Here is a 15,598-nt window from a genome sequence, read left to right as displayed (position 1 = left end):
ACCAGTGGCGGAACTATTTATGTGGTTTTGATGTTTAAATGTCCGACTACGCCACCCGTGGATTGCGGTCAGAGTGAACCGCCGCTACAGGGCAGACCGCTAAGGCTGGTGTTGTGGGTGCAGCAGAGCGTAGCATAACTCCCCACGGGAGGAGTATAGCCTCAGGGCAGTGTATGCGGAGGATGGGGGTGATGGTGCAGGGCAGCAGCAGTAACGACACGGAGTCAGTGATGCAGTTCAGGGCCTTTACTCACAGTTCTTATTATCCAGACCACGTCTGCAGGTAACGGCTGCCCACGTCGTACTGTGCTCACCAGGTGAGGGGCTCAGACAACTCCCAGATAACTTTGGAGCGCTTCACAGGACCCCCTTTGTGTGTCCTTTGTCTGGCCTTTCTTACCAACACTTCTGTCCGGCTGCCTCAGGCCTCCTCTTGGTAAACTTGGCGCCAGTTTCCCTGATCCTATGTGGTGCCTTCCTAGCGGGTGGAGCAAGGGGCTGCACCACATAAAATGTCAGAGCCTCCGGTTTCTAGCTGAGGGTCGTTTCCTGCCTCCACTAGTTCGGGGACCGGTCTCCCCCTTTGGCCTGACCCCTCCACGCAGGTGGATTCGGGCGTGCGGTGGAGACTCGCCCGTCCGCACCCCTGGGATCCCTTCATTCCTCGTTCCTGGAGCCTTCTCCGCTCCTCTTCCTTCCTTCTCCCTCTTGCAGGCCTGGGCCTCTGTTACTAGGCCCGCCTCCGGAGCAGAGCTCATGCAGAGCCCCTGCTCCCTGCCACTTCTGCTCAGACTTCTCTGCACTGAACTAAGATGGTACCCACCTTTTATACTCCCTTCTCAATGCACCCAGGAACTGCTTCCTCCCTGCTCCTGCACTGCAGGGTTCCCCTTCCTCAGTGTTCCCTCCCTCCACTCCAGCCAGGGACAGGGACTGTCGTGCCCATCTCAGGGGCATATTGGTCGCCCTGCCCCATGGCAATGTGGTGTAATGCATGCAGGTGTCGGGTCCTGATCCACACTCCATCCTTATCTGAGAGTGAGATATCACACCTCTGGGTGAGGTGCAATACGTCTGTAGCAACCGAGCCCTCGGTGCTACAGTTCCATTTATCTTCAGCCTAGGTGACGTATTGTGATACAGGGCCGTGATTTTGGCTATAAAAGGGTCCCCTAGACCCCTACCCCAAGCTTTTTAAGAGAATCATATATGGCGTGCCAGGAGACTCTATGGAATGCTTTCTCAGCATCCAACGAGAGTATCTACTTACAAATTTTTAACTGCATCTAGCCCAGGAAATACTTTGTGCCTAGTAGCAGTGTCTGCTAGTCAGCGGATTATCCCGGCTGTTAAGCAAGCTACACCACATGTAGTTTGGACACTTAATTTTTTCAAAGGAAATGCTTCGGGACCACGGGATACTCAGTGAAGAGCATCAGGAGGCACCCCAAGGCATAGGGGCTGGGACTGGCACTAGGATGCCTTGCGGTGGACAGCCGAGCTCGATCCTTATAAAAGCTTTTTAACTGCAGCAGCTTTAGTGGACGCTACTGGAGCTGGAATTACGCGGCTGCTGGCATGAGACTTGCCCTCCAATAGATCCTTGTAAATGGATTTAAAGTGTATTCATTCAAATTAGAGGGACAATTTAAATTAAAAAGCTTAGAGCTGCCTCCACCACAGGGGGGCTCTCTCGACCCACCAGCGGACAGGCACCAGTATTGGGAGAGGGGGGCTGGCCGTCAGGGTTCACCGCGGCTCTGGCACAAACCCGGCGACACGGAGGTGGCACGGGCAGGAGCGGACTGGCCGTCTCGGCTTCTCACTTTTTGGATTTTAGAAGGGCATGACATGCCTATATCTGTGTCTCCCCCTCCTTTTACTCCTCCACCTCTTTTCTTTTCGCATGACTATATGTACTTGTCACTTTTCCATGTGTTAGTTGTGTCTTCTGAGCAGTTTGTCAGCTTTTGGACACCTTTGAAGGTGTTTTCTATGTGTTTCTATGTGTTTTTGTTTGCCTGCCATTGGTTTTAACGGTGTTCGAAGGTGTTCGACGAACAGTCCGACGAACAGTTCGGCGAACACACGGGTGTTCGACGAACCGAACCGAACTCGAACACTACGGGGGTGGCTCAACACTACTCATTACTAATGTGCATGTTTGCACGGAAACTCAGACATAGCAGACTGCGTTGGGGTGTATGTCTCCAGTAGGAGTAAACGCCTGAAAATGATGCATGACAGAGCGACATTCACTCTGTCTACACCATTATAGTCTATGGCCCTGTCAACACATACGCCTGAATCCCGTTGTTTGGGGGGGTTCGGATGTAAGCCCCGAAGGGACCAAGCAATGTGTGCCAAAACAGAATGTTAATGTCAATGAAGCTATGAGAGGGCTTATGTTTGTGAGCCAAGCTGTTGTTTTCATTTATATCATTTTGGAATACGTGAAATGATGTTTTGATCATTTTTTACTACATTTTTTGTGCGTTTATGCTGAGAAACAGCTATTCTATCATTGTTGTTATTTTTTTCTTTTTGGCCATTAAAACGGAGTTTAAATAAATTTAGATTTTGATAGTACAGACATTTATGGACAAGACAATACCAAATATGTTTGTTGTTTTTTTTTACTTTTGAGCTACAAAATAAGGGGTTATTCAATCTTTTTATAGTTATTTTTAATGCATATTTTTCTACTGTTAGTTTCTTTATAGAAGTCTTGAACCTGAGTTCATTTGATTGCATGTTCTATATATTGCAATATCAGCGTACTGCAGTATATAGTTACATCGAAGTTCTCTTACAAAGTTTAGTTAAAGGCCAAAATAGTATAGCAGATCCTTAGCCATCATGGTAACCAATGGATACTCGGCAACACTATCACTGGGGAGGTTGATGGGAGCAGCTGCACAAGTGCACCGGCCATTGGAGTGCTGCTCTCAGAAATTGACAGCAGCAATTAAATGGTTAATCACAGTGATCAGGGCAAACTCCAGTTTCTGTTGTTACAGGAAGGTGCCAGCTGTGCAGCTCCAGAGCTTACTTGCTTACTTACTTCAGGGTGCTCAAAGGGATTCAAATACAGAAAGCAACTTATTTATTATCTTCTCAAACTTTTCCATGCCAAGACACACGGGTTCAAATTAAGAGAAAATTATATTCTTTTTATTATATTTTAGGCCTTCAGTTAATGTGAACTTTGAAGAAAACCATGCGATTTATAGCAACAGTGATGTAAGTAACTCTAAGAAAGTTGAATTTCACTTAAAACAGCTCCCCAAGCTACTTTTCTGTATGTTTCAGAATGATGCCACTTTGATTGTTATCTTTTTTGAGCCTCTAAACCCCGAATTTTGGTCAAATGTTCCACCAGAATCCGAAATCTACATCTAAATGTCACCTATGTTTTCATGAAGTGAAATAATTAGATATTATATATATCATCAAACTAATTTAATGAGCTTGTTCAACTCAAGAAGGAAACCAAAATTCGCTTAGAACTTTATTTCTGCTTTTTTTTACTTACTTGTAGATCTAGATGCAACTTTTTGACACTTGTTGATGATACAGAAGGTTTAATATTTTTTTCTATATTATGTATTTTTAAAGTATTAACTTGTCTCATAAGTCTTCTATTTTTTTTAATATTTTCTTAAGGTTTTATATTCGATCTCATATCTTTCTATCTCATATCCAATATTTTTGAGAAAACTCTGAGATATGGGTAGTACACTCGGAAAGACATAATAGCTAATAAATATCATAACATGTTTGTGACAAGGAGGATGCTGATGGGAGTTTCCAGTGGGATCTACATTTGTTTGTAAATGGTATAAGAAACCTGTTTACGAGGGAATAAACAGAATTGTTTATGCAATTAAAGGTGTGCCTTTCTTTTTTCGGAACGTTGTTAATTGTGAGGGCCTATTTCCACAATTTGGCCTAATTGGTGACTCCGTAATTTGACTTTGGATTGGAAACAAAAGAGCTGCAACATTGACATCTAATGTTTCAAACAATTATATCATTATTTTTCAGGTTATGCAGCCAACAAACGAAGTTGAGTATTCTGTTATCTCCCATGGACAGTACAATCGAACTCGACAAACCACTTCCAGAGCCAGACAGGAAGAAATTGTGGAATACGCAACATTGAAACACTAGAGATTTTTCTTTTCTTTGGAAAACAAACACATCCATTGGCCAGAGTGGTTATAAAAAGTTTATTTCTCCTTGAAGACACACCCATGCATTAAAGAGGTTTTCCCACAAATAAAAGTTCTTTTTAATCAATAGATCTTGGAATAATAATAACTTCCACAATTGGATGTGTTTAAATAAAATGTTCCTGTGCTGAGATAATCTTATAAATGTGCCCCTGCTGTGTACTGTGTAATGGCTGTGTCTGACCTTACTGAGACTTGGACATGACTTAAGATAAAAGCCAAATCAGAATCTCAACTTGCAGACACAGTGTTTATTCTAATTCATATGGCAAAGCTCATTAAAGAGTCAATATTGACTCTTAGGATTGCTGCTTCCAATAGGTGGCGCTAGAGCTCAAGTTCTCTTCCTTTCTGAAGAGATGATTTGCATGTTCAATAACAACTATGCAATTCTTCTTTTCACCTGTGATGGTGCTGCAGGGAAAGTTAACCCAAATGACAGCTGAACCCTGGGGTCTTAGCAGGATGATCAGTATATTTTCAATGGACTCATCAACTTGAAAGAGGTGTTTACTGCTAAATTCTTCAATTGTCATTATCATATTTGATGAGCTCACCATCTAAATAGATATATATATTTTTTTGTATAAGCTTAAAATATATATCATATTTTAACAAAATTTTACATTTAGTGACATACATTGGTGGTTACAAGTAAAATAAATACTTCAAATAAAAATGAAGCTGTTTATCTGTATGAGTCCTGTCTATTTCTTCATTGTGCTGTACCATGAATGAATGGAGAACATAGGAGGTACATTTATTCCTCAGTTATTAATTCATATCACCACAAGAGACCTACGAAAAGTAATGTCAAAATAAAAATGTTCTCTTTATTAAGATTCAGTGTTTAGTCAACAAAAAAAATTAATGAATCAAAAATATTTGTCTTCTCAGGATTTAGAATTAGAGTACTTATATTCTTTGTACATAGGAGCAGTATTATAGTAGTTATATTCTTGTACATAGGGGGCAGTATTATAGTAGTTGTATTCTTGTACATAGGAGCAGTATTATAGTAGTTATATTCTTGTACATAGGGGGCAGTATTATAGTAGTTATATTATTGTACATAGAAGGCAGTATTATAGTAGTTATATTCTTGTACATATGAGCAGTATTATAGTAGCTATATTCTTGTAAATAGCGGCAGTATTATAGTAGTTAAATTCTTGTACATAGGGGCAGTATAATAGTAGTTAAATTCTTGTACATAGGAGTAGTACTATAGTAGTTATATTCTTGTACATAGGAGCAGTATTATAGTAGTTATATTCTTGTACACAGGAGGCAGTATTATAGTAGTTATATTCCTGTACATAGAAGGCAGTATTATAGCAGCTATATTCTTGTACATAGGAGCAGTATTATAGTAGTTATATTCTTGTACATAGGAGCAGTATTATAGTAGCTATATTCTTGTAAATAGGGGCAGTATTATAGTAGTTAAATTCTTGTCCATAGGGGCAGTATAATAGTGGTTAAATTCTTGTACATAGGAGCAGTACTATAGTAGTTATATTCTTGTACATAGAAGCATTATTATAGTAGTTATAATCTTGTACATAGGAGTAGTATTAAAGTAGTTATATTCTTGTATATAGGAGCAGTATTATAGTAGTTATATACTTGTAAATAGGAGCAGTATTATAGTAGTTATATTCTTGTACATAGGAGCAGTATTATAGTAGTTATATTCTTGTACATAGGGGGCAGTATTAAAGTAGTTACATTCTTGTACATAGGGGGCAGTATTATAGTAGTTATATTCTTGTATATAGGAGCAGTACTATAGTAGTTATATTCTTGTACATAGAAGCAGTATTATAGTAGTTATAATCTTGTACATAGGAGTAGTATTAAAGTAGTTATATTCTTGTATATAGGAGCAGTATTATAGTAGTTATATACTTGTACATAGGAGCAGTATTATAGTAGTTATATTCTTGTACATAGGAGCAGTATTATAGTAGTTATATTCTTGTACATAGGGGGCAGTATTAAAGTAGTTACATTCTTGTACATAGGGGGCAGTATTATAGTAGTTATATTCTTGTACATAGGAGCAGTATTATAGTATTTATATTCTTGTACATAGGAGATGTATTCTAGTAGTCATATTCCTGTACATAGGGGGCAGTTTTATAGTAGTTATATTCATGTACATAGGAGCAGTATTATAGTAGTTATATTCCAGTACATAGGAGCAGTATTATAGTAATCATATTCTTGTACATAGGAGCAGTATTATAGTAGTTATATTCTTGTACATAGGAGCAGTATTATAGTAGTTATATTCTTGTACATAGGAGCAGTATTATAGTAGTTATATTCCAGTACATAGGAGCAGTATTATGCTAGATATATTATTGTACATAGGAGCAGTATTATAGTAGTTATATTCCTGTACATAGGAGCAGTATTTTAGCAGTTATATTCTTGTACATAAGAGCAGTATTATGGTAGTTAAATTCTTGTCCATAGGGGCAGTATAATAGTAGTTAAATTCTTGTACATAGGAGCAGTACTATAGTAGTTATATTCTTGTACATAGAAGCATTATTATAGTAGTTATAATCTTGTACATAGGAGTAGTATTAAAGTAGTTATATTCTTGTATATAGGAGCAGTATTATAGTAGTTATATACTTGTACATAGGACCAGTATTATAGTAGTTATATTCTTGTACATAGGAGCAGTATTATAGTAGTTATATTCTTGTACATAGGGGGCAGTATTAAAGTAGTTACATTCTTGTACATAGGGGGCAGTATTATAGTAGTTATATTCTTGTACATAGGAGCAGTACTATAGTAGTTATATTCTTGTACATAGAAGCAGTATTATAGTAGTTATAATCTTGTACATAGGAGTAGTATTAAAGTAGTTATATTCTTGTATATAGGAGCAGTATTATAGTAGTTATATACTTGTACATAGGAGCAGTATTATAGTAGTTATATTCTTGTACATAGGAGCAGTATTATAGTAGTTATATTCTTGTACATAGGGGGCAGTATTAAAGTAGTTACATTCTTGTACATAGGGGGCAGTATTATAGTAGTTATATTCTTGTACATAGGAGCAGTATTATAGTAGTTATATTCTTGTACACAGGAGGCAGTATTATAGTAGTTATATTCCTGTACATAGAAGGCAGTATTATAGCAGCTATATTCTTGTACATAGGAGCAGTATTATAGTAGTTATATTCTTGTACATAGGAGCAGTATTATAGTAGCTATATTCTTGTAAATAGGGTCAGTATTATAGTAGTTAAATTCTTGTCCATAGGGGCAGTATAATAGTGGTTAAATTCTTGTACATAGGAGCAGTACTATAGTAGTTATATTCTTGTACATAGAAGCATTATTATAGTAGTTATAATCTTGTACATAGGAGTAGTATTAAAGTAGTTATATTCTTGTATATAGGAGCAGTATTATAGTAGTTATATACTTGTAAATAGGAGCAGTATTATAGTAGTTATATTCTTGTACATAGGAGCAGTATTATAGTAGTTATATTCTTGTACATAGGGGGCAGTATTAAAGTAGTTACATTCTTGTACATAGGGGGCAGTATTATAGTAGTTATATTCTTGTATATAGGAGCAGTACTATAGTAGTTATATTCTTGTACATAGAAGCAGTATTATAGTAGTTATAATCTTGTACATAGGAGTAGTATTAAAGTAGTTATATTCTTGTATATAGGAGCAGTATTATAGTAGTTATATACTTGTACATAGGAGCAGTATTATAGTAGTTATATTCTTGTACATAGGAGCAGTATTATAGTAGTTATATTCTTGTACATAGGGGGCAGTATTAAAGTAGTTACATTCTTGTACATAGGGGGCAGTATTATAGTAGTTATATTCTTGTACATAGGAGCAGTATTATAGTATTTATATTCTTGTACATAGGAGATGTATTCTAGTAGTCATATTCCTGTACATAGGGGGCAGTTTTATAGTAGTTATATTCATGTACATAGGAGCAGTATTATAGTAGTTATATTCCAGTACATAGGAGCAGTATTATAGTAATCATATTCTTGTACATAGGAGCAGTATTATAGTAGTTATATTCTTGTACATAGGAGCAGTATTATAGTAGTTATATTCTTGTACATAGGAGCAGTATTATAGTAGTTATATTCCAGTACATAGGAGCAGTATTATGCTAGATATATTATTGTACATAGGAGCAGTATTATAGTAGTTATATTCCTGTACATAGGAGCAGTATTTTAGCAGTTATATTCTTGTACATAAGAGCAGTATTATGGTAGTTAAATTCTTGTCCATAGGGGCAGTATAATAGTAGTTAAATTCTTGTACATAGGAGCAGTACTATAGTAGTTATATTCTTGTACATAGAAGCATTATTATAGTAGTTATAATCTTGTACATAGGAGTAGTATTAAAGTAGTTATATTCTTGTATATAGGAGCAGTATTATAGTAGTTATATACTTGTACATAGGACCAGTATTATAGTAGTTATATTCTTGTACATAGGAGCAGTATTATAGTAGTTATATTCTTGTACATAGGGGGCAGTATTAAAGTAGTTACATTCTTGTACATAGGGGGCAGTATTATAGTAGTTATATTCTTGTACATAGGAGCAGTATTATAGTATTTATATTCTTGTACATAGGAGATGTATTCTAGTAGTTATATTCCTGTACATAGGGGGCAGTTTTATAGTAGTTATATTCATGTACATAGGAGCAGTATTATAGTAGTTATATTCCAGTACATAGGAGCAGTATTATAGTAATCATATTCTTGTACATAGGAGCAGTATTATAGTAGTTATATTCTTGTACATAGGAGCAGTATTATAGTAGTTATATTCTTGTACATAGGAGCAGTATTATAGTAGTTATATTCCAGTACATAGGAGCAGTATTATGCTAGATATATTATTGTACATAGGAGCAGTATTATAGTAGTTATATTCCTGTACATAGGAGCAGTATTATAGCAGTTATATTCTTGTACATAAGAGCAGTATTATGGTAGTTAAATTCTTGTACACAGGGCGCAGTATTATAGTATTTTCTTGTACATAGGAGCAGTATTGTAGTAGTTATATTCTTGTACATAGGAAGCAGTATTATAGTAGTTATATTCTTGTACATAGGAGCAGTATGATAGTAGTTATATTCTTGTACATAGGAGCAGTATTATAGTAGTTATATTAATGGACATAGAGGAAATATTATAGTAGTTATATTCTTGTACATAAAGAACAATGGTATGGTAGTTATATTCTTGTATGTAAAGAACAATAGTATGGTAGTTATATTCTTGTACATATGGGCAGTATTATAGTAGTTATTTTCTTGTACATAGGAGCAGTATTATAGTAGTTATATTCTTGTACATAAGGGCAGTATTATACTAGTTTTATTCTTGTACATAGGGGCATTATTATAGTAGTTATATTCTTGTACATAGGGGCAGTGTTATAGTAATTATATTCTTGTACATAGGGAGCAGTATTATAGTAGTTGTATTCTTGCACATAGCAACAGTTTTATATTAGTTATATTCTTGTACATAGGGGGCAGTATTATAGTAGTTATATTCCTGTACATAAGGAGCAGTATTTTAGTAGTTATATTCTTGTACATAGGAGCAATATTATAGCAGTTATATTCTTGTATATAGGAGCAGTATTATAGTAGTTATAATTTGTACATAGGAGCACTATTATAGTACCTACAGTATTTTCTTGTACAAAGCAGCAGTATTATAGAAGTCATATTCTTGTACATAGGGGGAAGTATTATAGTAGTTATATTGATGTACATATGGGCAGTATTATAGTAGTTATATTCTTGTACATAGAGGCAGTAATATAGAACTTATATTTTTATTCGTAGGAGCAGTATTATAGTAGTTATATTCGTCTACATAGGTAAAGTATTATAGTAGTTATATTCATGTACATAGGAGCAGTATTATATTAGTTATATTCTTGTACATAGGGGGCAGTTATATAGTAGTTATATTCTCGTACATAAGAACAGTATTATAGTAGTTATATTCTTGTACATAGGGGCACTATTATAGTAGTTATATTCTTGTACATAGGAACAGTATTATAGTAGTTACATTCTTGTCCATAGGAGCAGTATTATAGTAGTTATATTCTTACACATAGGGACAATATTATAGTAGTTTTATTCTTGAACATAGAGGGAAGTATTTTAGTATTATATTCTTGTACATAGGAGCATTATTATAGTAGTTACATTCCTGAACATAGAGGCATTATTACAGCACTTATATTCTTGACATAGGAGCACTATTATAGTAGCTATATTCTTGTACATAGGAGCAGTATTATAGTAGTATATTCTTGCACATAGGGGCAGTATGCTAGTAGCTATATTCTTGTAACTAGGGGCAGTATACTAGTGGTTATATTCTTGTACATACGGGGCAATATTATAGTAGTTATATACTTGTACATAGGGTGCAGTATTATAGTATTTATATTCTTGTACATAGGAGCAGTATCATAGTAGTTAAATTCCTGTACATAGGAACAGTATTATAGTAGTTATATTCTTTTTCATAAGGAGCAGTATTATTTTAGTTATACTCTTGTACCTAGGGGCAGTATTATAGTAGTTATATGACTGTGCATAGGGGTAGAATTATAGTAGTTATATACTTGTACATAAGAGAAGTATTATAGTAGTTATATGCTTGTACATAGGGGCAGTATTACACTACACTGTGTTCCAAATTATTATGCAAAAAGTGTTTAGGAGTAATAAGGTAAGAATTTTTTTGTTTGTCAGTTAAACTCATTGATGGTGATGTGAGTCAGGGCTCTTTATATCACTGTAAGCAATTGCAGACACCTGTGCTAGATAGTTTGGCAGGTGTGTCCAATGAAAGGCAAGACTACTTAAGAAGGTTGTCCCACATTATTAAGCAGTAGTGTTGAGCCACCCCCGTAGTGTTCGAGTTCGGTTCGGTTCGTCGAACACCCTTGTGTTCGCCGAACTGTTCGTCGAACTGTTAGTCGAACACCTTCGAACACCGTTAAAACCAATGGCAGGCAAACAAAAACACATAGAAACACATAGAAAACACCTTCAAAGGTGTCCAAAAGCTGACAAACTGCTCAGAAGACATAACTAACACATGGAAAAGTGACAAGTACATATAGTCATGCGAAAAGAAAAGAGGTGGAGAAGTAAAAGGAGGGGGAGACACAGATATAGGCATGTCATGCCCTTCTAAAATCCAAAAAGTGAGAAGCCGACACGGTCAGTCCGTTCCTGCCCGTGGCACCTCCGTGTCGCCGGGTTTGTGCCAGAGCCGCGGTGGACCCTGACGGCCAGCCCCCCTCTCCCAATACTGGTGCCTGTCCGCTGGTGGGTCGAGCGAGCCCCCAGTGGTGGAGGCAGGTCTAAGCTTTTTTAATTTAAATTGTCTCTCTAATTTGAATGAATACACTTTAAATCCTTTTACAAGGATCTATTGGAGGGAAAGTCTCATGCCAGCAGCCGCGTAATTCCAGCTCCAGTAGCGTCCACTAAAGCTGCTGCAGTTAAAAAGCTTTTATAAGGATCGAGCTCGGCTGTCCACCACAAGGTGTCCTACCGCCAGTCCCAGCCCCTATGCCTTGGGGTGCCTCCTGATGCTCTTCATTGAGCATCCCGGGGTCCGAAGCATTTCCTTTGAAAAAATTAAGTGTCCAAACTACAGGTGGTGTAGCTTGCTTAACAGCTGGGATAGTCCGCTGACTAGCAGACACTGCTACTAGACACAAAGTATTTCCTGGGCTAGATGCAGTTAAAAATTTGTAATTAGATACTCTCGTTGGATGCTGAGAAAGCATTCCATAGAGTCTCCTGGCACGCCATATATTATTCTCTAAAAAAGCTTCGGGTAGGGGTCTTGGGGACCCTTTTATAGCCAAAATCACGGCCCTGTATCGCAATACGTCACCTAGGCTGAAGATAAATGGAACTCTAGCACCCCGAGGGCTTGGTTGCTACAGAGGTATTGCACCTCACCCAGAGGTGTGATATCTCACTCTCAGGTAAGGATGGAGTGTGGATCAGGATCCCCGACACCTGCATGCATTACACCACATTGCCGTGGGGCAGGGCGACCAATATGCCTCTGAGATGGGCACGACAGTCCCTGTCCCTGGCTGGAGTGGGGGGAGGGAACACTGAGGAAGGGGAACCCTGCAGTGCAGGAGCAGGGAGGAAGCAGTTCCTGGGTGCATTGAGAAGGAAGTATAAAAGGTGGGCACCATCTTAGTTCAGTGCAGAGAAGTCTGAGCAGAAGTGACAAGGAGCAGGGGCTCTGCATGAGCTCTGCTCCGGAGGCGGGCCTAGTAACAGAGGCCCAGGCCTGGAAGAGGGAGAAGGAAGGAAGAGGAGTGGAGAAGGCTCCAGGAAAGAGGAACGAAGGGATCCCAGGGGTGCGGACGGGCGAGTCGCCACCGCACGCCCGAATCCACCTGCGTGGAGGGGTCAGGCCAAAGGGGGAGACCGATCCCCGAAACTAGCGGAGGCGGGAAACGACCCTCAGCTAGAAACCGGAGGCTGTGACATTTTATGTGGCTCAGCCCCTCGCTACACCCGCTAGGAAGGCACCACATAGGGTCAGGGAAACTGGCGCCAAGTTTACCAAGAGGAGGCCTGAGGCAGCCGGACAGAAGCGTTGGTAAGAAAGGCCAGACAAAGGACACACAAAGGGGGTCCTTTGAAGCGCTCCAAAGTTATCTGGGAGTTGTCTGAGCCCCTCACCTGGTAAGCACAGTACGACGTGGGCAGCCATTACCTGCAGAAGTGGTCTGGATAATAAGAACTGTGAGTAAAGGCCCTGGACTGCATCACTGACTCTGTGTCGTTACTGCTGCTGCCCTGCACCATCACCCCCATCCTCTGCATACACTGCCCTGAGGCTATACTCCTCCCGTGGGGAGTTATGCTACGCTCTGCTGCACCCACAACACCAGCCTCAGCGGTATGCCCTGCAGCGGCGGTTCACTCTGACCGCAGTCCATGGGTGGTGCAGTCGGACATTTAAACATCAAAACCACATAAATAGTTCCGCCACTGGTTTGACCACCCTGAGCCACGGAACCGGGTCACCGCCACGGAGACTACAACCACCAGCATCCACCAAAAAGGGTCCGGCTCCGGGTGTCCCAAGGCCCATGGGGCGCGTCAGAACATTTTCATCACCTTTCATAATCACCAATGGGACAAGGCAGGGATGTCCTCTGTCCCCTCTCTTATACATCCTAGTGACGGAGCACCTGCTCTCATCAATTCGCCATAACCCCAATATTAGGTGGATTGAGGTGGGAGGAACCGAGTACAAGTGCTCTCTATTTGCTGATGATGTCATAGTATATATCACTCAATCACATATATCCATCCCTGCTGTTATGGCTGAAATAGATCACTTTGTTACATGGTCAAATTTTAAAATCAATGCAGCGAAGTCTGAGGCCCTCGATGTCTCCCTCCCAAAATCCATACAGGATTCCATCCAGTCCAACTTTCCCTTTGCCTGGCCCTCACAGGGTGCAAATACTTAGGAATTCCTATTCATAGAGACCTCTCCTGTCTATGTTATCTTAATTTTGGGCCCTTTATTGAACAACTCCATACAGACCACGGTTGGCAAGTTAGAACTGTAAGATTCACTACGTGAACCACTGGTGTTTTGTGGAAAACCACATGTACACTGTGTTCCAAATTATTATGAAAAAAGTGTTGAGGAGTGATAAGGGAAGAATTTGTTTGTTTGTCAGTTAAACTCATTGATGGTGATGTGTGTCGTGGCTCTTTATATCACTGTAAGCAATTGCACACACCTGTGCTAATTAGTTTGGCAGGGGTGTTCAATGAAAGGCAAGACTACTTAAGAAGGCTGACCCACATTATTAAGCAGCCTACATTTTCTGCCAAAATGGGAAAGAAAAAGGATGTGTCGGCTGCTGAGAAGCAACAAATTGTGGAGTGTTTAGGTCAAGGCATGACTACAATCAACATTGTGCGATGATCAGGATGAAGTGTCTTGGCAATCAAGAAGTATGTAGCTGATTCACAGTACACACGTGTGCGTGCTGATAAGGGCAAATTGAGGACTCTTTCCTACAGGCAATTAAGTCAGGTTAAAAGAGCAGCGGCAAAAAAGCCTTGTCATAGCAGCAGACAAGTTTTTGAAGCTGCTGGTGACTCCAACGTCCCCCGAACAACAAGATGCAGGGTCCTTCAGAGGTTTGCAGCTGTGCGTATGCCATCCTGTCGACCTCCTCTATCCACTTCACACAAGCAGAAACGGCTCCAGTGGGCCAAACATTACATGAAGACATATTTCAAAACTGTTTTGTTCACGGATGAGTGCCGTGCATCGCTCGATGGTCCAGATGGATGGAGTGGAGGATGGCTGGTTGATGGACACCCCACGCAAACACGGCTACAGCGCCAACAAGGAGGAGGTGGAGTAATGTTTTGGGCTGGAATCATGGGGAGAGAGATTGTCGGCCCCTTTAGGATCCCTGAAGGGGTAAAGATGAACTCCATAATGTATGTGGAGTTTCTCAAACAGCACTTCCTGCCATGGTTCAAGAAGGAGAACCGTGTATTTCACAGCAAGATCATTTTTATGCATGATAATGCACCGTCTCATGCTGCACATAACACATCTGCATCTCTGGCTGATATGGGCATAAAAGGGGACAAACTTATGCTGTGACCCCCATGCTCCCCTGACCTCTACCCCATTCAGAACCTCTGGAGCATCATCAAAAGGAGTGTCTATGATGGCGGGAGGCAGTTCACATCTAAGCAACAGCTCTGGGAGGGTATTCTGTCCTCATGCAAAACAATTGATGCAGAAACCATATAATACCTGACAAACTCAATGGACGAGAGAGTTCAGAAGCTCCTTTCGAACAAGGGGTCCTATGTGCAAACGTAACATCACCTGCAATAAAGTTTTGAGTTGAAAACTGTTTGATTTCAGTTTCTAATAACCTGCTAATGCTTATAATTTCAAAAATGACCATTTTTTTGGTCTTTATTAAAATGAAAAGGTTGATCGAAGAGTGTGGGTGATCTAAGAGTGTGGCAACCCAGTAGTCAGGATTACTTCGAATTCTGACAATCTGAGGGTCATGTTGCAGGTAGTGCAGCAAGAAGGCACTTATGTGTCTTGCGCATCTTGGAGCCCCAAAATTATTTTCCGGGCTAGATGCAGCTAAAAATTATTATTAATTTTAAATCTGGTGGAGCTTAGTATAGATGGCCTATTAGAATCAGTGCTGCACACTGCTACAAAGCCCAAATTATTTTCC

At 39.4% G+C, this 15,598-nt stretch overlaps 1 protein-coding gene across 1 annotated transcript in view; it reads left to right on the top strand.

Annotated features, from left to right (window-relative positions):
• The window catches only part of LOC141172986 (B-cell receptor CD22-like), a 49,190-nt gene extending 44,429 nt beyond the window's left edge, over positions 1-4,761 (top strand). Inside the window, exons 10-11 of the mRNA XM_073657597.1 lie at positions 3,189-3,243; positions 4,048-4,761. Coding sequence (XP_073513698.1) covers positions 3,189-3,243; positions 4,048-4,173 — 181 coding nt within the window. The 3' untranslated portion in view covers positions 4,174-4,761. The remainder of the gene's footprint in view (positions 1-3,188; positions 3,244-4,047) is intronic.
• The last annotated feature ends 10,837 nt before the right edge of the window (positions 4,762-15,598 follow it).

This window comes from Phyllobates terribilis, unplaced genomic scaffold (genome assembly GCF_046119375.1).
Source record: "Phyllobates terribilis strain yellow unplaced genomic scaffold, ASM4611937v1 Scaffold_12__6_contigs__length_324123572, whole genome shotgun sequence".
Taxonomy (NCBI): domain Eukaryota; kingdom Metazoa; phylum Chordata; class Amphibia; order Anura; family Dendrobatidae; genus Phyllobates; species Phyllobates terribilis.
Note: the sequence above shows the minus strand (reverse complement) of the source record. Positions and strands in the feature narration are given on the sequence as shown.